Genomic DNA, 27,680 nt, shown 5'->3' with positions numbered 1-27,680 from the left:
AGAGTCAGCTTAATACGAAACATGCAGGTTAAAAAAAAATAAAAACTCTAAAAAGGTCTTGTTGTGTATATTGTTAACGTGTTAAAACCGCGTCGTGTTTGCAACGAACTGCTTGTGAACGCTACACACCCCGACCCACGATGCCTTGAATTTAGCTGTACTGTACGAAACAACGTTGAAAAATAGGAGACGATTTAGGTGTCTTGAAATTCGAATTATGCTTCTAAATCGGCTACTTCCTCCACGCTTGTGCAAATAATCCCTAAATCGTCCAACGCGCTGCTTTTGCTCTGCTTTTAGAGTTTCTAAACCGCGCCGTGGCGATTTTTTTCTGCAACGTGGAGCTCGTGAACGCACCCCCAGCCTGCTCTCACAGCGGTTCATTTGATTGGCTAAACGGTCCAAAGCGTCGTCGGGCAAAATGGGAGACGACTTGGGTGACGAATGGTGGCAGCATGACTGTAAATCAGGTATATTACTTTTTTTATTTGTTAATATAACGTAATTGAATGTCTTATTTGGTTAACACTTGTGCGCCTACGTGGTTTCTGTATCATTGTCAGCACGCATATAGTTTTCGCGTGGCATGATGTTGCTCACTGTAAGCTAGCTTTAGCCATTCAACAATGGTAATAGTAGACGTAGTTATTATTTATACATAACGATAACAGATTATTACGACAGATTCACACTTGGGTGCAAAGAGTCTTTAAAAAAAAAAAAAAAAAAAATCCTCGAGGGTGACGTAAGGGTTTACTTACTTGAGGGACGTAAACACACGTGCGCATCCTCATGTAACACGCGTTTTAAAAGTTATACAGAATTCACAAACATAATTTAATTTACGTTAGATGTGTTCTCACATTTGGCTTTTCGCCAAACAGACAATTATCCGTAAAATTGACCATTTCTTTTCAGCCGTGCGGTGGAACGCCGGTTGGATCTTCCAGCGTGTTGCTTGCCAATCGCAGTTCTCGCCTTTGACCGACAGAGGGCAGCCACGCACTCCAGTGGTTTTTAAACATGTTCAGCGTAGAAGAACACGCTAATTTTACAGCATTATTGCGACAATTTTAAGGGAAAACTAATTATCAAAATGCAAAAAGTACACTTAAATTTGTATTTTAATAAATATAAAATGAAAATAAATATGTTAAAAATGTGTAATGAAATTGGACAACGCCCATGGTGTTTAGACAGTTAGTCGTTGTGTAGTCCAGACCAAACCTGAGCACAAGTTTGTCGTAATACTTCTTTATTATTATTATTATTAATAACTTGCAAAATTGCTTCACTTCTCCACTTCATAATTTTAATTCAAAGTGGATCAACAGAAAACCTGAAAGGGCACGTTATTGTCAATAAATTCAAATATCATAGAAAATGTCATTTATTTTAGATCAATTCAAAACGTGAAACTAATTTATTATAACATAAACGTGTCCTAAACATAGGACAATAATTATTGTGTATTGTGAAGTGCCAAATTTATTTTTCGCAAAATGTTTTTGACGACAATGCTTTTTACTAACCAACTGACAGGAAAAATCCTTATCAGCTCTCAGTCTCATCACATGTTTATAATACGACCGTATTTTCCGCATCATACGGCGCACCGGATTGTAAGGCGCAGTCTCAATTACAGTCTCCATTTCTGTACGTAAGCCATGAATAAGGCGCACCGTATTATTCGGCGCATGCTAAAACAAGGTAACGGAAGCTAAACAGTGAGTTTGGTTGAACTTTATTCTGCTGCGTATTTAAAAATACCCTTACATTATTTTTCGATCAATCTTTTGTCACAAATCCATCAGAGTCTGAATTCAACCGCTGGGCAATTTCGCCATCAAACATGCCGGCTTCCCTCTCGCACTCGTCGGAGTCAGTCCCGTTGCCGGGTGGCTGTTCAGCAATGATGCCGGCTTTCGTGAAAGCTTGGTTGCAATCCATTCACATATTGTGGCGCAACTCGCCCGGCGCTGCCTCCCAGTCTTAGTAAAGGTGTGTTCGCCGTCTCTCATCCATCGCTCCCACGCCGCTCGCAACTTCACTTTGAACGCCCCGTTTACACCAATGTCCAGCAGTTGGAATTGGCTTGTAGATGCTGCGCCACAGTAGTCCTTCATAAAACGAACGCACCAACACGGACCTCCTTGAAAGTGTTCGATCTCCGTCTTGTGCTATCGTTATTGCCTTCAGTCAAATGGTGACTGTAGAGACGCTTCTCCCGGCTGTTCTTGTGCTTGATTTTGAATTCTCTCGCAGCTGCTCTATTCCCATTTACAACCGCGTAACTGATAGCCTGTAGTTTGAATTGTGCTTCGTAAGCATGTCTCTTCGCTGATGCCATTTTCCTGAGCCAAACAAATGTTGTTTAGCAGCCTACCGGTAGTACAGTCTACCTACCGGAGGCGTGGCGGAGGTAAGCGTACGTACTATACGTAGCTTTACGTAATTTTCTATAATTGGTTAATCGCTGCCAGCGTACGTAGTGTACGTATTACGTCCCTATGTCGGCGGGAAATAGTTTGAGAGTCAACGAAGCGGAGCGCTTACCAAAATCGCACAACATTTTTACAGATTTTGGAACTTAGTGCACACACAAGGCGCCCCGGGTTAAAAGGCGCACCGTCGATTTTTGAGAAAATAAAAGGCTTTTAAGTGTGCCTTATAGTGCGGAAAATACGGTACTTGTTGATCATTTGTCTCTAAAATATTTTTTTCCTCTTTTTGTAGCCATCGATTTACAGTCCAACCTGAGCAACCGTTGTTCTTGGCTATTTATTAAAACATTTTATTATAAACTCTACCAAACAAGAAACCATTTTGTCACAGCATATGCTGACAATTAAGCCCGCTTAGTAAGTGAAAGAATGTCCACACATTCACATAAAAGCCACTGTATTGTAGTTTCATGTCGTTCTCATACAGGCAGTAGAAACAGCTGCACAAAGTATTATATGGAAAAGAAATACTAGCTACGTGTATTTTAGCAAACTATGGTGTGCCATTATAAAAAAAACAAACCAAAAAAAACATGTATCGATTTAATTGCATAGTCTAATAATACATTATGTACGGTAAGAGACATTCTGACATTTTTGACCTCATCAAAATGACCGCTGCTACATCGGGGAGTGTGAGGCGGGAGAAGTGGTAGGAGATATGGTAATACTACTGGTAATCTTGCCGACGCCTTTAACATGGCAGCCGTTGGCAAGCACTTGAGTCCTCTGCTCATGTCGAAGGTAGTACGGCCTTAGAGGCGGCGGCATGCCATGAGACGGGAGATACGGGTTCCCTAGGTGGATGTGGATCTTATTGTCCTCCGTGGTGATGATGCTAGGGCTGGAGTCTGGGCTGTTGGAGCACACGTGCTGCCAGCTGTTCTGCCGCTCTGGATTCATGCAGAAGGCGGCCTGGCTCCCGATGTCGGTCGGCTCCGGCGAACAAGTCCTGACCGTCAGAATCTGGATCGGGAGGTCGGGCGTCGCCGATCGGGATGAATTAGGACTCATAATTCGAGAGACGGGCGTCCCGTTAAGCAGGGAGATGGTACGGTCGGGACTCGAGGGCGGCGTCTTATTCTGGATGATGGTGATTCTTTGGTTTGGTGTGTTTCCGCCGGACGGGATGAAGGCTGTGCTGGTGAAGGATGCGGAGGCGTCCGCCGTGGGGCTGCTGATCTCAAGGGTGGCCGTGTTGAGAATGTGATGAGGCGTTACCTTGATTTGCAGCGGCTGCCCTGGCGTGTGCGTTAGCATCATGACGTCCCCATTAGCCGCTTGGTGCACATTTACCCCGTTGGCTGCGAGGCCTCTGTTTTGGCTCACGATGTTGTTGGCACTGTTCAAACTGTTCAGGTTGCTGACGATAGTTGAGCCCTGGCTGTCTATGACTTCGACGTTGTGGTTTGAATCCTCCTCGTCACGTTTCTTGCCAAATGTTTCATTTATTATAGAGGGCAGTTGGCAGTCAGGAGGCAGGCTAGCCGCTGGCTCGGTTTGGACCTCTTTGGTGGGGCGATAATGCTCTTCATTATCGCCTGGCGTGAGATTCTTTAAGTGTGTGTATCTGTCGAGTTCGCTGCTCAGGTACCTCATCTCTCGGGCGAGTTCCCGGTTCCTTGCTTCTTGTTGCGTCAACTTACCCTGCAGTGCAGAGTGATCCGTCTGGACCCTGCTAATGGATTTTTCTGTGCCCATCAGCTGCTGGAGTTGCTCTTTTAGGGCACTGACCTCTCTCCCGAGCAGCCTGGACTTGACCTGCTCCTTCTGAAGACGACAAAGGAGGAGATGTTCTTGGTTGACGTCCTGCTTTTCTGCCTGTTTGTATCCGGAAAGCTCCTTTTTGGCCACCTCAAGTTCTTTGAGTAGAGACTTGGACTTTATCTGTTCCTCTTTAAATCTCGTTTCCAGAGACTCGTAGTCGACCTCTACTTTCATCAGTTCTTTCTCCATCATCTCCTTGTCCTGCAGTCTTTTTTGGAGCCTCTCCAGCTCCCACGTGAGTTGTTTGGCTTTGTTCTCTTCCGCTTGGCAACGAGGGCTGGTGCTATTGGAGCCTTGCATGTACTTCTCCTCCTTTTCTCTGCGGTTCTCCAAAACCTGTAACCTCTTTCTCATAATGAGCATTTTGCTCTCGAGCTCCATGTTTCTCTGCTGCTCCACTGCGAGCCTGGCTTGTAACTCGTCCCTAGCCTTTGTCATGTCTGTTATCTTGTCTTCCACATCTGCCTTTGAAATCTCTGCCTCTTCTCTTGAAGTCCCTGCGGAATTTTTGCTCCCCCACCCGCTGAGCTTTTCCTCGGCCTCCTGAAGTCTCTCTGACATGGTCTTTCTGTCTTCTGCCAAGGCCGCCGTCAGAGACCTGAGGGTGGCCAGGTCATGTCTGATTGCCGCCTCACTCTTTTCGAGTTGGCCCTCACTCGCTTCCACCTCCCTCACTTTGACCTTCAGGGAGTCCACCTCACCCGAGAGCATCTTGCTGACATCTCTCTCTTTTTCCAAGCTGTCGCGCAGATTGCAACACTCTTGTTTGCTTTTTCCCAAAGTCTCCTCTATGCGGTCTAATTCACTAATTCTCCCATTGAGCCTATTCACCTCCACCTTCAGGTTCGAGCAATTTTTAGTCTCCCTCACCAGTCTGCAGTCCAGATCCCGGCACTGGTCTCTCATGCGGATAAGTTCTTCGTCTTTTCCTTCCATCTCCACCACCCTTCTCCTCAGTACCTCCACTTCTGACAGCGAGCCTTGCTGTCTAGATTCTCGATCACCGGGCTCCTGCAGTCCTTTGTCCTTCTCCCTTGCAGAACTTTCTGTTTCTTCCAGGGTGTCTATCCGGCGACCAACACTCGAGTGCTGCTGTCTAAGTGGCTGATTTTGAGCGGACCCGTCAGCAAGTTGAGCTGTCATGGCGTGACGGGAGCGGTGGACGTTGCTGGCTGAATTGTGCCGCTCCACTTCAGGATGCATCGAGTTGGGCCGCCTCTCTCTCGCCAGACTGGCGTCCTGGTCAATACCTTTAGCGATGGCGCTCAGTTCTTTGACATGAAGCCTGTGCTCCTCCAACAGCTCCTTCAAACTCTGATGCTCCTTTACCAGCAGCAGCGCAAAAGCTTTCAGGCGGTTCAGCTCCTCTTTAAGAAGCGATATGTCTCGCTTGCTGATGGTCTCCTTTAACTCCTGGTATTGTTGTTCCTTTACAATCAGGAGCTTCAGTCTGTGGAGAGTTGGGGGGGGGGAAAAGAGAGCATTAGTTGTGTTCAAAAAATGCCTTTGAATGGTCTTACGGGGTAACTGTGTAATTCATTCACCAAGGACATGAGGTAATGTTTAAACTTGCTCACTTTTTGGCCACGGTTGATAAACACAAATGATTTCCCTTTGTGGTTTGTTTCCAACATAAACATTTATTTAAATCCTAAGGAGAACTGAATCACTTTCCTCTCCTTACTCAAGAACATAGAACATTTTGTTCTCGCCTATGTATCGACCTGTAAACCCTAACACATGTCGCTGTGTCATCAGTGTGATTTAGGATATTTTCATTTTTAAGTGCGGCAGATGGTCCTGTGCCTTGGCGTGTGGCATTTGTTAATTAAGAATTGTGTTTAACCTCCAGTACCCTTAACATCACATCCCGTCGTTCCCCCTTCTATGCTGTGAAAATACATTGTGAAAAGACGCACGGCTCCGAAAGACGTGCGTTCCCGCTGAGTCACGGACGATTACGGACCAACTACGACTTTTAACGAGCCTGATCCAGGCAAGATCTATTGTTCTGCTTCTGTACAACGGATATTTTTCTTATCTTTAATGGCAATGGCAATTTTCGTACTTGTGTATTTTATGGATAGCTCTCCATCCATCCATCCATTTTCTGAGCCGCTTATCCTCCCTCCTTTCTGAAAATTCAGTTTCATTGTAAAACCTTCCCACTGTATCATAAATAATGTCTTGTATGCATTTATAAAGAATTGTGATGTGTTCTTTTGGTACCAAGCAACCAATTCAAAAGTCTGTTCCGTCTGCTACAGCAGCTTTTGTAGTGACAATCCAACTTTTTTAAAGCACAAGCACAAACTCCTCAAATCACGTCTTTCAAACAGTCCTACCTGCCGTCCTGTGTCCTTTTCCTTACAAATCCTCGGAGATTATTTGGCCCCAACTCTTTCACCTCTCCCCTCCCGGAGATCCCAGTGATGTGGACATTCCATGCGGAAAACCAAACATTATGAGAAGTGCTCTGCGCACGGACTGTCTCTCGCAGCCAGTGGCACCCATTACATCATCGGCCAATCCTTATATGGTTATAGCCTAGACTGCTCTGTGTGTGTGTGTGTGTGTGTGTGTCTCAGGTATTCCTCATGCTGCGGGACCATAAATCTGTTAACACACTGTGCAAGCCATCATTTTGGCGACGACGACAACGTGAATTAAAAGGTTGAGATTTGTCGCTATGGCATGTCGTGGTTATAGTTAGGGTTAAGTTTTCAGGAAAGTTTGTAATGTCCTCTGAAGTGATGGAAATACGACCGTGTGTATGCGTGTGTGTTAGTGCTAGTGTGTTTTTACTGGAGTTGAGCCCAGTCCAGATGAGCTCATTGTGCAGCCATGCCAAAGAGGCTAATGGGAAGGACAGAATGTGTTGGCATGTCCAAAGAGCTGTAGTTCATCTAAGTGTGTGCGTGCATGCGTGTGTGTGTGTGTGTGCGTGTGTTTCTCACATAGGTTTTAAGAAGCAGCGCTCTTTTTGTGTGCGCCGTAGCCGTTTTTGCTTGGGACCTGATAACCTGACTGTGAGATGACATCATCACTTCATTGGTTCACAATTACATCCATATGTTTTTCTGCTTTTCTCTCTCTTCCTCACCCAAACCCTTTAATACATCTCTCTTTCATCCAGTTGTAGCTTTTTATTGGATGAAATTATAAAATCTTAAACCGCAGTTTCGGTCGGTGGCGTCATTGCCGTCCTGTTGTTCGTCGAGCGTTCGACGCGCGTCTTTCTGTACAGGCGCAGGGGGAATTGACAATAAACAGCGATGCCTTCATCATTTCCTGTATAGGTCACGTCTGAAGGCAACCAGAAAGGGAACATTTTGGTTTTGCTCAATCACCAGGCACTACCAATAGTAACAGATAAACAAGCTGTGGAACAACATCCATTTATAGACATTAACTAAAGGACATGTACAGTATGCCACATCATAAAACCTGTCGGTATGTACATGCCAAAGGGGTGAGAATTAACGCGAAAATGCCAATTACTCACCTGTGAGTGCTTGGCATTTAAATCCTTTCTCAGCAGCTACAAATAATAAACGTAGCAATTTCAGAGTTGTATTGAATGTGCCCCATAGTTGACTTAGCTAGCTGGCAAGCATAACATATCTCAAATAAAACTTCACTATTGTTAGTTTTTATGCCTTCGCAGAAATACCAGCTGTGTTTTTTTTTTTTTTTTCTACAAGACAAAGTTTAATTGTTGATTTAACTGCATTTTGAAGCAATCAAGACAAAAAGGGAGTGTGCTACTTGGCTGCGGACCAGTAGAGGTGCGCCTGTTTCATGCTGAAGTAGTTTGTTGTCTAAAAAAGATATTGGAAGTTGTGCTACAGCCACAAGAATAATTGATTCATTTTCCCGTTATTCAATTAAGGTATGCTCATTCCCGGTATACAATATTTAGTTGTCAACCTACTACGTTTTTCTGCCTTGCCCCCAAATGCTGGACGTTAAACATTGCTCTTGTTGTGAAAGGTAAGAGACCTCCGCATTCCGATCCACACGCCCACAACTCTCACTGCAGAGTTCACAAAGTCCTCGTTCCCATAGCGGAGCTGACATCTGCAGCGCTCGTCCTCAATTACAAGCATGAGCCCATCCCGCAAAGACCTTTCCAAGAAAGCCTTCAAGCGTGGAATGATATGTAATACGTCCCCACGTATGAGGACGACCGAACGTCCTATTTTCATCCAGGGGTGTAATTTTACAAAAATGTAGTTTTTTTTTTAGCTTCTGCCTCTGACAAATGAGGCACGGCCAAACTTATGTCCTGTATATCCTCAAATTCTTGCCTGTGCAATAATGCCTCTGAATTTAACGAAGAATAAAACAAGAACCACAAAAGCCATGAAATCCTCCAGCAAAATCTATACTGCATTTTTATTTTATGTATTTATTTTTATTTTTTTATATAAAGACTCCTTTCATTTTTCTCCCATACTGTAGCGTCCAGAAGAAGCAGGGTTTATCCTTTGGACAAACCAGCCCATGAGAAAGGAAGAAATGGCTTAAAACGCATGACTCACAAAGTACACATCAGAATGGTCTTCCAGCAGTGCAATTGGCACAAAGCACCGGCGATTGGCTGAAAACTCACCTATTAGCATTTCTGGTGCTCTTTCTGAAGGATGCCACAAAATGGCGGCAAAGCTGCGTCTAATTAGGAACTGGAGTCGAGGAAGTATGTCAACGTGATCAATCTCGACCGACTGAGAGACTTTATGTCCGCGAGGAGCCAAGTTTAGCCTGGGCTGTTAGTGGAAGATAGAAACTTCCCGTGCATCTGTAAGCCATTTATTTTTAAGGGTAATGTTAATTGAACTATTAATATAGGCAATTATAAATCATGTTTATTTTCACTATTTGCGGCAGGGCTCAGTCTCTCCACCGCAAATAGCGGTACTCAACAATCCATCCCTCATCACAATCAAATGACATCAGCATGCCTTGCAGAAGCATTTGTACAATTGAAGGCTTCCTTCAAATGAAAACAGTGGTACTCCTCGCAGTTGAGTTAAAAAAAATAAATAAATAAATACAATAAAATAAAGCGAGAGAAAAAAATGCCTTTAATCCCAACTAGGGATTAAGATGCTTTTCATTTAGGGATAAGAGTTTTTAAAGATGGCTTTCAAGGAGTGAAGGGTTAAGTTTACAGTTTATGAAGTGAAGAGGACAGTCGATTGCACGCATGCCTTTTGTGAGTCGCACATACACGAGTGTTTAATGTCGTGGATGCCGTCGCCCAATGACAGACCATGACCATATGAAACGTGCGTAATCGGATGGCAAGAAGATGCTGGAACTACCACATTGTTTCATTGTGTAGTGCAGCGTAAGAGATGATGCGCAATGACTGGAATTCACGGTATAGTTTGCATCTAGCATAGGAGGTCATCTGTTTTGCACATGGGTGCTTGTGGAACTTCAAAAGTGGAAAAAAAACAAAAGCTGTGATGATTCTCTCTTTGTTTGGAGGAAACTCTTTGAGAAGAAACAGAAGCAGATTGCAAGGTTTTCAAAGGGTTTGATGTGTGACGTTTAGATCAGTTCGGCATCCAAACTTTCAAAGAATAAGAACTTTTGAAAACGAATAGAAGACAGTGGGTCCGCCACGCGATTTCTGTGCATTATTTTACCAAGGATCGTGCGCTGCTGCAATTCAGATTTGTTCGACTTTAGATGTTCTGGTCAATTCTAAACATCTGGCATTATTAACTGATTGCCCAATTTCCTTTTTTGATTGAATCACTGATACCGGCGGCAGTGGTGCACATTTGGATGAGACGTGTGCTATCAGTAAAGAAAGCAACAAATTGGACACCGGGAATCACACTTTGTTGGACAAATTACGTGACACTTCAATGTATTTTCAGGATATATTTTTTTCTTTTCACTTTCAGAGCCTGGTAGGAGGAAGTGAATGATCACAAATATTGGTCCTAGGTTCTGAAAGTATTCATATGCCATTTGTGCAGTGATGGTCCATCAATGGACCATCACTGGATGTGGTGGTGGCTGGCACGTGGATCTTTCTACAGGTTTGTCGAAGTGTGGTTTCTTTTTAAATATGTTTGTTAGCTAATTGTTCCGTTGGTATATTGCACTGAGTAGCCGGGGCCGAGAGCTGTGTACCACTTTGTCACAGTAAGACCAATTTCCAGCTTTATGGTTCTCCCCTTTTGTTATCACTGATACCTTTCTACGGTGGCATCGTATTTAAAAACAACAAAGAATGACAAAGAAACCTCAGGGGCGTTACATTTCACTGTCCATGCATCCATTTTCTTCACCGCTTAGCCTCAATAGGGTCGCGGGCTGCTGGAGCCTATCCCAGCTATCTTCGGGCGGGAGGCGGGGTACACCCTGAACCGGTCGCCAGCCAATCGCAGGGCACATAGAAACAAACAACCATTCGCACTCACATTCACACCTACGGGCAATTTAGAGTCTTCAAGCAACCTACCACGAATGTTTTTGGGATGTGGCAGGAAACCGGAGTGCCCGGAGAAAACCCACGCAGGCACGGGGAGAACAGGCAAACTTCACACAGGCGAGGCCGGGATTTGAACCCCGGTCCCCAGAACTGTGAGGCAGATGTGCTAACCAGTCGCTCACCGTGCCGGCAGGTTTCACTGTATTATTCATCGTTTGGCCAATGCAATGAAAACTCACAGATTTGTGTTTGTTTAGGGCATCCCTTTGTATTCATAGAGTTACAGTAAACAAAGCGTTTTGTTTCATGATTATTTTTGGTCTTAAATTACAATGTGCTCCTGTGGCGGATCACTTTGAGTTTTTTCAACCTTACCAACAAATGCAGGCTAGTCTTCCAAAAACTCCATAATTAGATTACAGAGTGGACTTTGGCGGTACTAGAGCCAGCATAGGCCTCAAATAGCATAGCTGCACCAGACCTAGCCATACCCAACAGACCTAGCCATACCCACAAGCCACATTTGAATGTAGTCACTATTTGGAAAGGAAAACGTTCTGGCCACCATCAATCTTTTGCTTCTGAAGAGGTACTGGCTGACCAAGGGTGCCAAAAGTGCATGGTACGTGTAATTGCATCTTTGTGTTTACAAGCGCAAGTAGAACTTGGACACACTCAAGGGTCAAATCAAGTCGGGGCTGCTCCAGACTGTCCAAGTGGAGGAACTTTGAATGAGCATTACAGATGAAGATGGGCTAAAAGGGCTCATGTGTACTGTACGTCAGAACGTCCAGCTGTTTTTTTTCTACAATGTGCTGAAACACTTAAATCACTGTACATCTTTCATACCAAGAGGGACAGGATGGATATTTACTCAAGTCATATGGTTTGAATGCAAGGATGACACTTGAATTTGAGCTGCAGTCTGTCGTTGTTTTTCCTCACAGTATAGAGTACTGTGCAAAAAATCTTATTCCAGTTATTTATTTATTTATTTATTTTTTGGCCATGCTGTCATGACCATCTGTAACTAGAATTTGAGTTGGATGGAGAAAGCTTGTCCAATTGTTAAACAAAATTTGGGAAAAAATGGCATGTCATATTTTTATCTGTGCATCTGTTAGCGGCAGGGACTACATTTCCTTAGTGCAAAAGCAACAAAGTCATTAATTGTTTTGTAAATATTTTGTGGCGGGAGACTCATCTTCTGTATATACTGAACTCTATGCTAGTTTTGAGCCTTAGTGAAGATCTGCTAGGATGTAGAAGTGTTGTTGTTTCGAACAGAGTTGTCAAACCCATTTTAGTTGGCGGGCCACATTCACTCCAGTTGGATCTGTTCTCAGCCCTAATATTGACATGAAAAAATAGCTAAATTTAATGGGTTCTACCACAATCCACAAAGGGTTTCAGAATTATTATTTTTTTGCCTAATTCTGTATGTCTTAATGACGCACTTAGTGACGTGATGCACTGACTAACCTCTCTCGGTCCTCCTCCAGTAATGCTACAAAGCGCTTCCTCTTTTCAACAAAATTCCGGTGGCTTCTAAGCTGCTCCTCACTCCTGCTAACAGCATCTCGGTAAGCGTTTGATACCTCGAGAAGCTGCTGCTGCATCCACTTGTTTGACCTTTTCTGGGACCGTATAACAGTAGTAAGCTGCAAAAAGAATTAAGCAAAGCACGATACAGTTAACACATCAGGCATGGAATACAATTCTCCAAAAATCAGGGTTAATATGAGGATTTAATTTTTTTCCCCTATTGTCTCAGCAAGTACTCTCAATCAAGTGAAACCAAAACAATCCAAGGGGGTCGCAAAATCATTACAGTATAATTGCTTCTCTGGCAGCACAAAATGACTCGACGTGCAGTGAAGCAGCAGTAATTAATCCGCTTTTGTCAGATGGCGCGATGTTCACCTCATTAAATTTGATTACCGACTCCCTATGGTGTCTGGTTTCTTATTATTGATACCTCAGCACTAGCTGTTTTGCACACATCCTGTGAGCGGCCCTGTTGTTGTGACTGCAGCGAGTCTCCATGCAGGGAACGTAGCGCCCCCTGTAGTCCAATAAAACCATAGTGGGCCTTCAGTAGAGCAGAGTCGGTCCTCTCTGATTTCAGCACTGCAATGACTTCATCTCTCGCCTAGCGTGACGAACAGCACAACAATGAGTTTGCACTTTTTTTCCCACAGTGCTTCACGATTGAGTCATGTTGTACATTTGGCTACATCCCAAAAATTTCAAGTTTATCCCACCTGAAGTTCTCCCTCCAGAACACTGAGCAGGAACAACATATCACCACGGGAAAGGTCTCCTCTCCCACGTCGTCTCTCACGCTTGCATCGCTCGTCTTTCCCGTTATTCATCGGAATGAGGATCTTGCGATGCCTGGCGGTGTTAGGAATTGGGTGGATGCAAGACTGTAAGTCGTGTTTCCTGGATTCCGCTTGATTCCATTGAGAATGCAGACTTTCACGAGCAGGATGCATTTCTAGGAGGAACAGAAGAGTAGATGAATGAGTCAAATGGGAAAGAGACGTCTACTGTACATTTTGCTTTTTATCATTTAACTCAAGTCCAAAAACCCGATTTAAAAACAGCATCAGCAAGCCTCTTGGATTAACACCGAGACTTTATCGGTTTTGCAGATGATACAATGAAAAATGTTTCAAGAGAAGATATATAATTTCTGGTCATGACGTACTTCATGACATATAGTTCCAAGCAGATGACCTCTGGACCAAGCCAGAAAATGATTACTTGGAGAAAATCTGAACTTTGGTGAAACTGGATCCATCTAATGGTTTGAGGTCTCAGGTTATCAATCAGTATATAGTATGTATTCTCCACTACCTAATATGATATAATTGAGGATGATATTTTTACCGTTTGCCCAAATTATTTTTATTTTTTTCGAACTGTAAACCCTGTTATTGTTTCCGTTTATTTTCACCCTTGGTGTGGTTGATTCGGCCCAGTGTAAATGTAAACCCAACAATTAGACTTTTGTTGTGGCCCAAATGAACCTGTTGATCCTGGATCGGTTGGTTTGTGTTAGTTCAAAACTGGTTCGGTCGTGTTGTGTTGAGAAAGTGACCAGGCTCCATCCAAGTTCAATCCATTAGCAAATTCTCAATGTTTGGTAATCAAGTACAGGTGCCAAACAAATCAACTAACTAATCCTGCACTGGTCGAGTTTGTCCACACCTGACTTCAGTTTCAAATTAACTCTGGTTTGGTGAACTCAATCGTAGTCCAACCCAACCAACAATCAGGTTTGTTTCATAACAGTAATTAAGACACAGTAATCGGACTCTGGTGAAGAACAAACAAACCAATACAAGACCAACCAATTGATATGGTCTGCACCGAAAAGAAAGGGTCAAGGAGATATGGTGAGAAATAATGAAGTTATACTGCTTTACTCTAATTTGAGGACTTTTTTTTTTTTTTTTTTTTTTTTTTTTTTTTTTTTTAAACCAGATTTTCTATTAGCGGTATTATACAAAAATATTCTACAAAAAAAAAAATTTCCCCCCCAACACAAAAACCTCAATTTTTCTGGACCCATCAACAGATTTTCTAAATTGTTGCTGCGTTGTTGGAGCCATTCCAGTCAGACTTTGCATTTTTACAGATTGTCATTTTTGACAAATCCCGCTACAGTGTAAACTGATAAAGCAGTTGAACATGTCTTCACTCTACCATTTGTCATCTGACAGTAAAATATTGTCTTTTGACTGTCTAAATGAGGTTAATTTGCTCAAGACGCCCTATTTAACAAAATATTTCCTGTTGTATCACACCACTTTGGCCATATCATTAATTTTTTAAATGTTTAGCGCTTTTTCTACCAAAAGTCCATGCACCATACTTTCATCCTCTTCACATTATGGTGACTAATAAGAGAAGAGAGCAATCTCACGCTGTTTTTTTTTTTTTTTTGTGTCACAATAATTATGGCTAAATCTGAACGTCTTAAAACGTTTATATTTTACTCTCGCAAAACAAAACTAATTTGGATTTTTCCAAATGTTGTTTATGGGGATTTTTGGCTGTAGGTGGTCTATTCATTATTGTATTTGCCCAGTTCCATAAATCACATGGCAGGCATCAAGCTGGAAAGCCAAACAATGACGGCGGTTCCATAATGTAATAAATATGCTCGACATTTTTGGGTTCTGATGTAAACTGTCCTCTGAGAATTTTTTTTTTTTTTTTTTTTTTCCCCCTCCCCCTTCTCTTCCCCTTAAGTTTTTTGACGGACGGTTGTGAAATTCTACTGTTTGATATTTAGTTTTTCTACACACACACGATGCTAGATTCCACAATTATTGCATCACTGTTGGAAGTGTTATTCATAATATGATTGCTGTCACTTGAGGGTTTAGCAGCTGTATTATGTCCAAATAACGATGAGGTTTTAAGAAGATGAAAAGCCTTGAATTAACTAAAATGGGAGGCATGTGATCAAATTGATCCTTATATAATGTCAAGTGCGGTTGCTAAAAACAATCAAACGCAAAAAACATAAAATCTGAAAATAGTAAACTAAAGTCTTGTTTCGACTGAGCAGTTCAGTTCAGTATGGAATGCGGTTTTATGTGTTTCTTTTGTCAGGATCCCAGAATAGCCAACCTGTGCCATTCCACTTTTTAGCATGCTTTTGAAGAGAGAGAGCAAAACTTCCTGTCTTTCTTATCTTGGGTCGGGCGAAACACACTGCTCTTCATTGATTGTTCGACACCGAATTGTCAGTTCTTCGTTGCGATAGAATGTTAACCCTAATCAAACTGAACTAAACTGCTTGGCGGAAACATGGCTTCAAATGGTCAAAAATCGAACGGGCTCAGTGTCATAAAATTCAGAATTTTTGATTTTTTTTTGGGGGGGGGGGGGGGGGGGGGTCCATCATTTAAGATATCCTCAGGATTTCCACACATCTTGGTCCATTGAACATCTTAATTTCAAAAGTGTGTTTTGCTTTTTGTCTTTCTGTGGTCCCACCTCAGTGATGGCAAATAGGACCACCACAGAATCAGAAATGGAACTTAATTACAGTGTACAAAAACAGTTACACAAGTCTCTGTCCTGGCCTCAGTGCAATAAGGCTTTTTTGTTGTTGCTCATAAAAACTATGTATAATCCTACTGTTTGTTTAAAGGCACTTCATGAATCATCTCACATGACAAGCAGCAGTAGCCACAGAAGACCAGCACTTTACTATGGATGGTGAATAGTCTACTCCAAAGCTTCCATTTATTAACTTGAACCCTACACTCAATAGTCCAGCCAATGCCTTCCACATGTCCAAAAACCATGGCGACAGAAGCGACATGCCATTTTAAATCTGTCATCGTCCGTCATCTGTATTTCTAGAATTCTCCGTCCTTTCCCCCAGTCCCCTGCACGGATGGTGTTGTGGTGGTCGCCATGACAGCTGCTCACTTTTAGCAGAGTCCTGATGTAAACTGTACGAGTGTGGAACACGCAGTGCGAACTGCCTACTGACATGGCTAATGGATGATTTAGTGTCCTTATTCCTCTTACAACCCGCTAATCTGAGGTCACGACCCATGTAATCATCACTAATTGCGAAGGTACAATGACACCACTTTAAGGCTAAAAGCAATTTGTCTGGAATCCCCCCCCCCCCCAAAAAAAACAAAATAACTTCCTGGAACCAGTCGATTGACTGTCATTGTATCCGTTCGGAAACCATTGAGTGCCCATTAAAACCAGTCACCTCTATTGATGGACCGGTTAAGAATGACGAGGCAAGAGCCATTTTCTGTCCTGCCGACCTCCTCCACTGCCATTGACTCCTATTGATTTGCTGTTATCTGACTCTTTGGCTCATAGGGTGGGGGTGTTGTTGGAGACTGAGTGTCTTGTAATTCTTTAGTTTTCTGGACTAGTTTTCCATGTGTGTTAACGGTTTGCTTTCCAACTGATGTGATGGAAACTAAATGGGTTTCTCGTAGATGACCACATTTGGACATTCGCTAATTATTGATGATGCTTTAAAGTAGTATGTTGTTCAATTGTCATTGTACGGAATTAAGAATTTATTTTCCCCGTAGTTATTCAAGGACATTTGTAGTCAACTTCCATCCCTAATGGTTATTCCTTTTTATTTAATTCCTCTCTTAGTTGATTAACGAAATGTACAGAAATGCCCACCTGTAATTATTGTTTTTATGAATAATAATAATTGATCAATAATTTCCCCCACAGTCAGTAAAAGACATTTCAAATGCAATCCCTAATTAATATTTCAAAGTATGTATTTTTAAACCATTGGCTTTTAATTTTACATATTTAAAAGTATATATTTTAAACCATTGACTTTTAATTTTACATGCAGTTGATCAACAAACTTTTGTCAAATGCTCACACCGGTTTCTAGTGCCAATATTGATTTTTAAAAGTAGCTTTAATTACAACATGTTTTAACAAATGTGGTTTTATTTTAGTTTTTTTCAACGAAACTAACATTTTCTCCAAAAACAAGTGGTTCATTGTCAAAAGTGATCACGTATTACGATCCCACGCTCATCTATTGCCATTTTGTGTCAAACGCACAATTTTAACCCTTTAGAACTTATACTACTAAAATGTCATTGCAGAGCAGTGACAACAAAGGCACACAAAATGTCCTTAAAAATAGAAGTCATCAGAATTCAGGTGAGGCAGGGATCCGCACACCCAACATAAAATTAATAATAATACAGTACTATCAAGGAAAAAGTCTTACTTGCAAGGCATTTGTGGACGATGAATATTGTACGGTTTTATTCGTGATCCTTCATGTTCCTCAGTGTGTAACATCCCAGTGTCCTCACATCAACCTCAACGTAGTGAGCGAGGTTGTTGGCTTGCTCCATCAATGGGGGGAGGGGGGTCAGCTGATGGAGTGCACTTTTGGACGAATGACACGAGATAAGTCTGGCCGTGACGGAGTAGAAAAGGGGGCGGAGCTGCGTTTCAACGGAAAGCAAACGGGCAGCCAGAAGTCATCGTGAAACAACGATCCCGCGCTCATCCTTTGTCATTTTCTTATGCGGGCGGCTGACAGTAATGAGCCCGGCGAAGAAAAACACAAGCAGGCGGTGATGATGATGGATGAGATGGTGCTAATCCTTCAGGGGCGATGGAGAAATAAGAGGACAAAGATGGGAGTCAGATGTGCACCCATGGTTTATATACAGTCGTCGGGCCACAAGTTTAAGTACACCTGCACAGTCAAATGAGATCCAATGCAAGAATTATGCCAGAGACAATAATTCTCAATTTTGAGTGATGATGTCTGCCTGCGCGTTCTTGGAATTACAGTGCTAAATAAAAAAAAATATATATATTTTGTAATTCAGTTAGTCTTTGAAGCGTTAATAATAATTTACGCAATTGCAAAGCCTTGCTTTTAGTGACGTTAATATAGTTATAGCCATAAAATACATTTTACTGATAATTTGCATCATTTATTTCAGTGTATCACTACATTTTAGGCATATGAAAACTATTTTGTTGAAATCCAAATCCTATGATGTAAAGGGCATTCCATTTTGGAGGTTTCACTCTATTATATAATATCATTCCTATCCTTTTTACATAGAAAAAAAGTAGAGAACTTAATTTGCTTTTAGCATGGTTGCAAAACACAACCAGGAAATGTAACATCACAAAAATGACCACGGTGGTGAGGCGCTTGCTGTTTTTGTTGACGTTGTGTCGCGCAAATTACCGTTTTCTCTGACTTGGATGTTTTTTTAGACCAACGTGCTTGGGTGTAATTATGGTCAGAAAGAGTGTGATGTGAATTTGACGTCTTAACTTTTTTTGTTCTCTCCCACTGTTCCTTCATTTGTCTTCAATCTCTTCGATATGAGCCGACCTTTACAGGAATAATAAAGCTCCGTTTTAGCTTCAGAGGGATTCAGTTAACAATATGTTATTATTGTGGTTGTAGAGCTGCACTGTGTCACCCTGGCAGATGTTTCTTATGTAGCTTATCTGTGTTATTGTACATAACTTATTGATCCACATTTCAATTTCACCCTGAACACCTTCTGCTTTTCTATACATACATTATAGATGGTTCTGAGGTGGAGACCGAAGAGACAAAACGGATAAGAGAAAAGCCGAACATACAAAAGAAAGCAGAGAAGAGGAAGAAGCTAACGGAAAAAACAGTGACTGCAAAGAAGAAGAAAAAGAATGAAGAGGTATTACAGCCTAATGGGTTTTGGCTACTTGGTGCAGCTTGGAATGTTTTTTTTCTCTATTGGTAGGAGGAGTTTGCACATACTGTAAATATTTGTATGAAAAACACTATTTGAGGCCAGACGTAAGTAAACAATCAAATGAAAAACAGAAAGGCAGCCACTGCTTGTGCCGACATATTTTTACGCTGTTTCACAAACTATTAATTTATTTCGCACCGTTCCTTAGCTCGAAAACCTGCAGAAACCAAGTAAACCAAAGACCCTCTGTACTGTGTACTAAAAAAAGGCCTACCTTCAAATAGACGTCTTTTTGTTCTTTAACCTTTCGAAGAGAAATATAACCGGTGGTGCCACAATGTAGCTGTAGCAACCTTTGCTATTGCCAAATTTCACATTTGAAGTGTGTCATATTTTCCATATGGATTTCCATGGCATTCACACGTCTCGGCAAAACGCCACGCTCCGGGAATTACAGAAAGCCTCAAGACTTCAACGAGTCACGCCTCCTGGGTCCTTGCGCACAAATTACGCGCCAGCGCAAGGTCATTACGGGAGGTGCGCAAGTCAGGTGAGCAAAAAACAGACTTGTGCACCAATAAGAGAATAGCTGATCTAACAGCTTTGCAGCAAGTGCTAATTGGAATAGACTTGGCCAGAGCGCTCGTGCTTGTCGGGCATCATGTGCATCAATCTTAAGAACTTTTGAAGGGAACAATTAGCTCCGCTTTCAACACGACGTTATTGACAAAATTTAATCATAAGTTTAATCAATAGTCAAGTATTTCGAGGACAAAAAATGCTCAAGATTATTTTCTACCTCGGTGATCCGCTTATTTACCTCATTCATTCACTGCCAGCCCTCTCAGTTTGATATTATTTGTATATACAGTAGCTGCCTGTTAATGGCAGGAAAGAATTAATTGTTAAGCTCAACAGAGCAAACGCACGACGACAACGTGCTTACGTCATCAATGCCAGGTGCCCATATTTGATTCAAGGAGCGGGAAAATAGGGAAAACGCAGTATTATAGTTTGCAAACCGCGTTGAACACAACAAAGAAGAAGATGGCGATGTCATCAGAGAAGATAAATGCTTGGGGGGGTGAAATGCCAATGCCTGCATATTTGGAGTTGTACAACACTGCAGTGTGATCGTGGGCGTCTTTGATCCAAACTATTTAGTGACTTCTAAGTTTGAATTGTGCTCATTTGTTGCGCCTGTTTACTGCCTTTTCCTGGCAAATCATCCAAAACTAATAGAACAATAAACAATAAAATTGGCTCCTCACCAATTTGACTGACAGCTGCAGCTCATTTCTTTGTCCGTTACGCACCTAATGACGTTCCATAAGCGCAGCTTTGGTTAATAATGTGGTTACATTTCATCTGTTTGGAGCCTGGGGAGAAGCGCACTCCTCAGAAGTGGTGCGCTTGTTTACATGTTTGAGTACTTATTTGGCACGTCGAGTTCACTACAAGCTTGGCCCTGCGTGTTTTGTGGCATTCCATGACGCCTGCAGCAATAGTTGGCCAGCAATTAAGATTTTTGTTTCATGTCGTTCCAAGCTACGCATTGCTTTTTAAGTATGGGTTCATGTCATGCCGTTGTTTAATTTGTATATATTTGTGCTTCCTCTCAAGGTGTCTTCATTTGAGTTTAGTCAGCTGGTCTATAAGCTCATAAACGGACAGCCATAAACCTATACTGTTTTATGTCACTATGCGAGATGCGCAAGCGAAAGTGCACAACACATAGACTGTTTATGCCTTTTTTAATTCATGCCTTATGCTTTTTACATTTCCAGTTTAAACAGTTGATTATCCCAAAAATAAATACAAATTGGTCACTAAGTAAGTGAAATGGCTTATTTTTTTCTAGTGTTCATAATTACCGAGCAAAAAATGCAGTTTAATTGAAATTTAAAAAAATCATCGAATTTATCCGAATACTCGATTACGCAAAAGTTTTGGTAGGATACTCGAATGCTAAAATATTCGATAGCTGCAGCCTTAAGTGTGTCGATCAATCAACAGACAGCAGCCTGACCTCGCTTTCTCAAGCATGGGTGCGAATAAAAGCCTCCTCTTCAATAGATGCCTTATCCTCTCTTCACTTGAGCCAGCTACTTAAGGAAAACTCTACCAATTGGCTGTAAATTGCATCACACCTGTGTTGTCTCAGGTGTCACAAATTCCGAAGCAGCAGAGCGTGAAGGAAACCTCAACAAAATCCCCCAAAAAGAGAAAGGTATGCCAAACCAATGTGGCTAATTTCCACGGTCAGCGGTTTGTCATATTTAAACTCTATTTCCAGAGGAAGAAAAAGACCATTACAGATGTGTTGGCCGCTTCTGACCCAAAACCAGGCTGTCCCGCAGACCTTCAGAACTTCCTGGCACAGTACTTCTCAGACAAGCGCTCCGTGATCGAGCAGGAAGAGCTCAAACTGCACGGTGAGCCCTCGCAAATCCACATTCGAACATTGAATTTAAAGCCGCCGATCGTTTGCCTTCTGACATTTCTCACGCATTTTTCCAGATTCGAGTTTTGTGACCTGCAACGACCTGACACACAGCGTCTCGTCCTATCTGAAGCACAGTAAGTGTCGTTGTCATGATTTTGCTCACAGTAATTTACAAAAAATAGCAGCAGATGGTGGAGACATCTATTATGGGGGAGGCCATTATTTAAAAGCATTATTGAAATGATATTAAATGATATTAGTACGCGCAGTACAGTTCAACTGAATTTAACTTCAGTACAATACATTTGCACATTAATTCTTTCAGGACTGTGTGCGTGAAAACTTTCTCGGTAAAAATTGTATTTAAGGTTTATTATTTGCGCCAGGGCTCGGTTTCTATTGACTGTTTTGCTCATATTAGCCTTGCTAAAACTGCAAATCTAATGGTGTTAATGAATGTTTTCTCTTTGATTCTTTCTTTTTCTGTCAGTTTGTCCCAAATGGGCAAAGGTTCAGAAACAACACACAGAAAAAAGTTCAGTGGTCCTGCTGATCGTCTGCAGTTCTGCCCTCCGCGCCATTGAACTTATAAGGTCAGGTTTTTTTATGTTTTAACCCTCATAATGGAACCAAATCTGAAGTATGATCAGCCAAAGTACTGTTTTATTTTATTTAATTTGTATTATTTCTTTCCCAGACATCTGACAACATTCAAGGGTGACGCCAAGGCTGTAAAGCTTTTTGCAAAACACATAAAGGTTGTACAAAGACTGGCTATCATTTGAGTGCAAGTGAATGTTCTAGAACAGGGGTGGAGAACCACTTACCAGGAACCAGCATTTATGGGTCGAATGTTATTATTAATAATATATATATATATTTTTTTTGTAATATAAGAATGCGTCTCTCGGGTTTGTTGTTAAGAATTGCGTGCCAATCAAATGCTGTGGTGGGCCGCATATGGCCCACAGGCCTTAGGTTTCCCACCCTTGCTCGAGAATGATTGGAACTGTGCGAACCAACTTTTTCGCGCTTGTGTGTTTTGGCGTCGTGAAGATTGAGGAGCAGGTGAAGCTGCTGCAGAAGGGAGTCGTTCACATTGGAGTGGGCACACCTGCTAGGATCGGCGCTCTTATTAACAGAGGTAAGTGAATGCATCCTGCCTTTCACCACTTAAAAAAGAAGCAAAACAATGTACAGTAATGTACAGTGTTTTCTCTCTCTCTCTAGAGGGATTGAACTTGCAGGCGTTGCGATTTCTGGTTCTAGACTGGAACTGGAGAGACCAGAAGTGCAGAAGGATGATGGACATTCCTGAGGTTGGTTACCGCCCCATGCTGGTGAAAAAATGACACGACACGGCACTGCGCTGAACTACATTGCTGTGTGAAACTTTAGTGATGAGCATTCGCCACAAAAGGATTGTGTGTGAATTTGAGACGCTAAAAAAATAATTTGTCAACGCTGAGAGACCAGCATTGACTCATGATTTTTCACTTGTTTATTGTTCTATTAGTTTTGGATGATTTGTTATTTTTGTGCCGTGTATGAGTTAAATAAGCAGCACAGAAAATGGATGGATGGATCCCAACTCAAAAGTTCACAAAAGCGGGATATTGGACTGTCTCGAATGCAGCCTTGTAATCACCAACGGCTGCAGTATTCTATTTATTTCTTCAGCTTTCAATTTTGTACATTTGAGCAGTTGTGCATTTATTTATTTATGTGTACAAGTGTTCCTACTTTTCTTTCAGATCAAACTGGATCTTTTGAAGCTGCTCGAGAGCGGGATCCTGGACCGATGCAAAGCGGATCAAGTCAAAATCGGACTGTTTTGACTCAAGTTTGTCAACTTGCCTCTGCGCTGATGCTTACGGGTGCAAAGCTTCGTCCTGCGGCCTCCTGCTGTTTGTTTGCCGGCGCTCAGCTTTTTTTTTTTGCGATTGTCAGAGGGTGCTTCGAAATGCGCGATGTTGTTTGTTCAAACACAATGTCTTGGCAAGGCCTCTTCAATAAATAATTGACTGTCAAATGAAAGCGATGACATTGTTTCTTTCCCACGGTTTTAGTTTCTCCTGCTGAGAACAAATGTCATTGATTTGTTCCAAATGCGATGACCCCAACAGCAAAGATCTTCAACTTTCAATTGCACAAACAGGCACCTTGCTCCAAATAAACCTGGTAATAATGTATGTTGAGGAATTACATTCATTACAAACGTACTGTGTGTGTTGTCCAATACCAAAGAAAAAAGGCCAGGAACAGAAAACAGGAAGAGGCGGTTTATTGTGGTTAATTAATAACAGAACTCAACCGTCTCGCCCCACAGTGAGAGGCCCGTCGTGTGTGCGTGTGTCTTTACGTAGCGATACCACAGGAATAGAAACAGGAAGCGAGTTCAGCCGCCTTCACAAAGAGCGTCAAGTCCCCCGCGCCGCCGCCGCCGCCGCCATGGCCAAAGCCAAGAGCGGACCCCTGGCCCGGAGGCCCGACAACTCGGCCTTCAAGCAGCAGCGTCTGCCCGCCTGGTCGCCCATGCTGACTGCAAACACGGTGCTGCCTTTCTTCTACTTCATGGCTGTCATATGCTTGCTGCTGGGAATTTGGCTTCTGCTTACCGTACAGAGCGTACGGGAAGTCCGCGTGAGTGTCTAGTGCTCGTTTTCTTTTAACATAACTGTGGGGGATGGGGAGGAAAATGGGTCTTCGTGTGCAAATTTAAGAAAAAAAAAAAAAAAAACGGCACGTCAAGGAAAGAAGAGGCCAAAGTTTATGTTGTGAACAAGCGTGTGTTCTATTTTTGAATCTTTTTCGTCATCCTAGGTGGACTACACAGAAAACGGAGCGTGTGCCATTTGTCACGACATGCGGAAGAATGCCAGCAACGCGGCGTTGACCTGTCCTTGTAAATTGCGCTTTACCGTGGACAAAGCCTTGAAGGTAACGCGCAACCCGGCAGTCGTCTCCTACAGTGTACGTCTCACGTTCTTTATCTCGTCTGTTGTGCTTTGCTGATGTCGAACATAAAACATTAACTAGAACGGCCATCAAGAGACAGATAGGGTAATGAGACCGAGCCCTACCAGGGAAAAAAGTGCCTATACAGTATGAATACAGGGAACATTGCATATTTGTAGTTTGGCTTTACATGATTTCTGATTTCGTATATTTGTTAAAAAAAAATCCATCTCATTTAGGAGGGATCCACTGTCTTCACTGTTTTTGTGCTCAGGCTAAAGTAGTACTTTGGCGCCATCAGGTGAAGTCATGGAGTTGTTAGATTTAATAATTCCGTTTTTTCATCCACACATTGAAATGTTCTCTTTTGTTGGCAGTCCTTAAATGCACCTCGTGCTCAGTCAAGTGATCCTGAACGTATGTTTGTGCTTCCCTCCCAATGTGAAGTAGTCCACCTCGCTGATACAATTTGTCTGTATTTTATTGAGAGTCAATCGCCCGCAACTTCTCTTCTGCCGTCTCAGGGAGACGTCTTCTTCTACTACAGCCTCCAGAACTTCCACCAGAACCTGCGCAGGTACATGGACTCCAGGGACGACGCACAGATGGTCGGCAGGAAGACCAACTTAAAGGTGCTCTTCGCAATATTGTTTTTAATGAAGTATACGTCGTGTGAATTCATTCATCTTTACTGCACTTGGCGCAGAAACCCAGTTCGTACTGCAAGCCCTTCGCCACCAATGACAAAGGACTGCCTATCGCTCCCTGTGGCGCTGTTGCAAACAGCATTTTTAACGGTAAACCGCCAATGCCCTCCGAAGTGATTATTCGTGGGATGGGGAAATGTCTCGAATGTTCTCCATTCATGTTTGCATGTCAGAGCTGTGCCGGAGTGTGGATGTCGCTAGCTGACATGGCTCAGTGTTATTGTCCGTCCTGTTCAAATGTTGATGTCTTGGTGAAGCAGCATGTGGCTCATTGCCCAAGGTTGCCACTACATGGCTCATGTTTTGATTCTTAACGTCTGTTTCCCCACAGATTCCTTTAAATTCCAATATCTCGCTTCTGGTCGCTCCGAGTATGCTGTTCCTCTGTTACGCAAAGGCATCAGCTGGTACACGGACAAAAACATAAAGTACCGCAACCCGCAGACCGCCAACCTGAGCCTGGCTGCGGTCTTCCAAGGTATTTATTTATTCATTTTAAATCTATTTTGTCTCATTTAACCTCATGGCGGCTAAGCGGCGCGTGAACCCGACAGGCACGGCGCCGCCTCCCTACTGGCACAAGCCCGTGTACGCGCTGGACACGCACGACGACGTCAACAACGGCTTCATCAACGAGGACCTCATCGTGTGGATGCGGGAGGCCGCCTTCCCCAATTTCAAGAAGCTCTACGGCGTTTTGGACCGCGCCAACAGACCCTTCCAAAGCGGGCCTCCCGAAAGGCAACTACACTGTGGAGATAACCTACAGTATCCTTCTTAAAGAAGATCCTTTTTCCACACTTTTATACTGTTCCCAGGTAATCTCATAATACCCCAAGGATCAAGAATTATGGCAAACATTTTACACATCTTATTTTCTATTGCACTGATATAACAGTAATCCTTAGCTATATCGCAGTTCATATATATTGGCTAACCTTCGGTGTCACGATCATTTGATTTGCTGCCTTGACTCTCGACCCTTCCCTCCAGACTTCCCCGTGCAGTACTTCCGAGGCAGAAAGCAGGTGGTCCTGACCACGCTGAACTGGTTCGGCGGTCCCAACCAGTTCTTGCCCATAGCGTACCTGATCACCAGCAGCCTGGTCCTGCTGGCGGCCGTCGGCCTCACCGTCGTCTGGTGGAAGTTTGGGAAAGACGGGAAGAACATGGATGAGTGATGAGTGAGTTCGCACCACGGATGAAGTTTTAAAATAAATTGCACAAAATATTTGTTGATACAACCCTTGTATTAGATCTCGTTAGATTCAGATGTGCCTCATGTTGCCAGTAAGTGGAAACTAATTTCATGGCATAATGTGTACATAGTTACGATTCATCATTTTGTACTAATGTATATATATATATTTTTTTTTGTTTAATTTTTACCTTTTGACACTGAAATCCTGCAACATGAAATGTGATTACTGTATATGTTAGAAAGGGAGGGTTACCTTTCACATTTGAACTAGTACGGTACCGATTCATGGTACCTGGGCATCGATACCGGTACTAAGCGGTACCGATTTGTTTTGGTACTTTTGTGTTTGTATATGGTAATAAATAATTTGTTGATAATATCGTGAACATTTTCAATGGAACATTTACTTTTCAATATATATACTTTGACAAATATAACAAAACAACATCCTGAATCTAAAACGAATGAGCAAATGAGGATCCAGGAACAATATTTTATTATTAGAAAAAAGTATTACAAAGTGCAACGCAAACTTATGAACGAAGATAAACATGAATTGTATGATGATGTATGTATTGCCATTTGGTACATATTTTCATTGATTGTCTCATATGAACGTTGAACTTGAAACGCATTTATTGGACTCTGCTTGCTCGTTCTAATACTCTGCGACACCTAAATTATTTATTATTTATCATTTTCTGTATTTAAATAGCCTTAAGGTTTCTTTTTGTGCTGTTTTCTGCTGCTTATTGCCTCCCTCGTTAGCCGGAAGCTAGTTTACCAGTGGGGCTAACCTGTAGTGGCTCGCCCCCGAATCGGACAGCTGCTGGACCCGGGCGGCTAGCTTGCTGCTAATTCCCAAGCGCCGGACTTTAACCCCTTTTTTCAGAAGGCTCCGCTCCTCTGTCTCCGCCGTGGTTGAAGGTCGCTGCCGCTATCCCAGCGTGGGGATAATTCATCTGTGCGTTTTTGCGCCGCCTCCGCTTCTCACCAGTGTCGCTCCGCGGCTTCACTGTGGATCCACGCTGGTTTGTTGTGAAGGGGAGTGATGAACCGGCGCCAGTGACGTCATTGGCATTGCTGCGTTCAGGCGCCTCGTGGAAAATTAGCAAACTCTGCTTCTCCCGCGCTTATTTGCCGACATATGGTATCGATTGATTTTGCCTGAATCGGTACTCGGTAAAATAAAGAGGGATCAAAAAAATACATTTGACAAATAATAAAATGGGGAACAAGAATTTAAAAAAAAAAGAGAATATAAAGAAAAAAAGTATAGTAAAGGGCCAGAAAAAAATAATGGAAATGTAAAAACAACAATTGGAAACAAATAAAAACCATTGTAATTTAAAAAAAAGACTAAACATAATTAAAAAGCAAAAAGATTATTT

General features: G+C 42.4%; 3 protein-coding genes across 5 annotated transcripts; 2 read left to right on the top strand and 1 right to left on the bottom strand.

The window, feature by feature from the left end:
• Window positions 1-316: 316 nt before the first annotated feature.
• cmss1 (cms1 ribosomal small subunit homolog) lies at window positions 317-23,460 on the top strand. 2 transcript variants are annotated; one of them, XM_061791433.1, is made up of 10 exons: window positions 317-470; window positions 18,829-18,959; window positions 21,142-21,207; window positions 21,274-21,412; window positions 21,498-21,557; window positions 21,914-22,016; window positions 22,121-22,181; window positions 22,480-22,567; window positions 22,654-22,742; window positions 23,178-23,460. In XM_061791433.1, exons 1-10 carry the CDS (start codon window positions 422-424, stop codon window positions 23,259-23,261), a joined length of 870 nt encoding a protein of 289 aa, XP_061647417.1. In that variant the 5' UTR covers window positions 317-421; the 3' UTR covers window positions 23,262-23,460. The 2 variants fall into 2 exon arrangements, with proteins under 2 accessions (XP_061647417.1, XP_061647418.1); XM_061791434.1 differs by lacking the exon at window positions 317-470 and adding an exon at window positions 15,914-15,966.
• Window positions 2,885-26,165, bottom strand: LOC133486389 (filamin A-interacting protein 1-like). Of its 2 annotated transcripts, XM_061791429.1 has the most exons (6): window positions 26,027-26,161; window positions 17,492-17,876; window positions 12,990-13,225; window positions 12,704-12,877; window positions 12,208-12,386; window positions 2,885-5,721 (listed from the first exon to the last, which is right to left on the bottom strand). In XM_061791429.1, the coding sequence occupies exons 3-6, from the start codon at window positions 13,221-13,223 to the stop codon at window positions 3,126-3,128; spliced, it is 3,183 nt and encodes a 1,060-aa protein (XP_061647413.1). In that variant the 5' UTR covers window positions 13,224-13,225; window positions 17,492-17,876; window positions 26,027-26,161; the 3' UTR covers window positions 2,885-3,125. The 2 variants fall into 2 exon arrangements, with proteins under 2 accessions (XP_061647413.1, XP_061647414.1); XM_061791430.1 differs by lacking the exon at window positions 17,492-17,876 and having other exon boundaries at window positions 26,027-26,165.
• tmem30c (transmembrane protein 30C) lies at window positions 23,721-26,675 on the top strand. The gene is given in 8 exon segments (XM_061791431.1): window positions 23,721-24,066; window positions 24,247-24,363; window positions 24,906-25,013; window positions 25,088-25,178; window positions 25,420-25,566; window positions 25,643-25,815; window positions 25,817-25,856; window positions 26,082-26,675. Coding segments are annotated over 8 exon segments (1,056 nt in total). The 5' UTR covers window positions 23,721-23,874; the 3' UTR covers window positions 26,270-26,675.
• The last annotated feature ends 1,005 nt before the right edge of the window (window positions 26,676-27,680 follow it).

Source organism: Phyllopteryx taeniolatus, chromosome 12 (assembly GCF_024500385.1).
Source record: "Phyllopteryx taeniolatus isolate TA_2022b chromosome 12, UOR_Ptae_1.2, whole genome shotgun sequence".
Taxonomy (NCBI): Eukaryota; Metazoa; Chordata; class Actinopteri; order Syngnathiformes; family Syngnathidae; genus Phyllopteryx; species Phyllopteryx taeniolatus.
This window is presented reverse-complemented; position numbering and strand designations above follow the sequence as displayed.

What these genes read in the sequence shown, in the direction of transcription:
- cmss1 (XM_061791433.1), top strand. Translation starts at nt 422, where the DNA reads ATGGGAGACGACTTGGGTGACGAATGGTGGCAGCATGACTGTAAATCA. An exon ending in AATCCCCCAAAAAGAGAAAG is followed by an intron (nt 21,208 to 21,273) that starts GTATGCCAAACC and finishes CTCTATTTCCAG; the next exon opens with AGGAAGAAAAAGACCATTAC. An exon ending in CTCGTCCTATCTGAAGCACA is followed by an intron (nt 21,558 to 21,913) that starts GTAAGTGTCGTT and finishes TTTTTCTGTCAG; the next exon opens with TTTGTCCCAAATGGGCAAAG.
- LOC133486389 (XM_061791430.1), bottom strand. Translation starts at nt 13,223, where the DNA reads ATGCATCCTGCTCGTGAAAGTCTGCATTCTCAATGGAATCAAGCGGAA. An exon ending in TTCTGGAGGGAGAACTTCAG is followed by an intron (nt 12,878 to 12,989) that starts GTGGGATAAACT and finishes TCGTCACGCTAG; the next exon opens with GCGAGAGATGAAGTCATTGC. An exon ending in GCAAAACAGCTAGTGCTGAG is followed by an intron (nt 12,387 to 12,703) that starts GTATCAATAATA and finishes TTCTTTTTGCAG; the next exon opens with CTTACTACTGTTATACGGTC.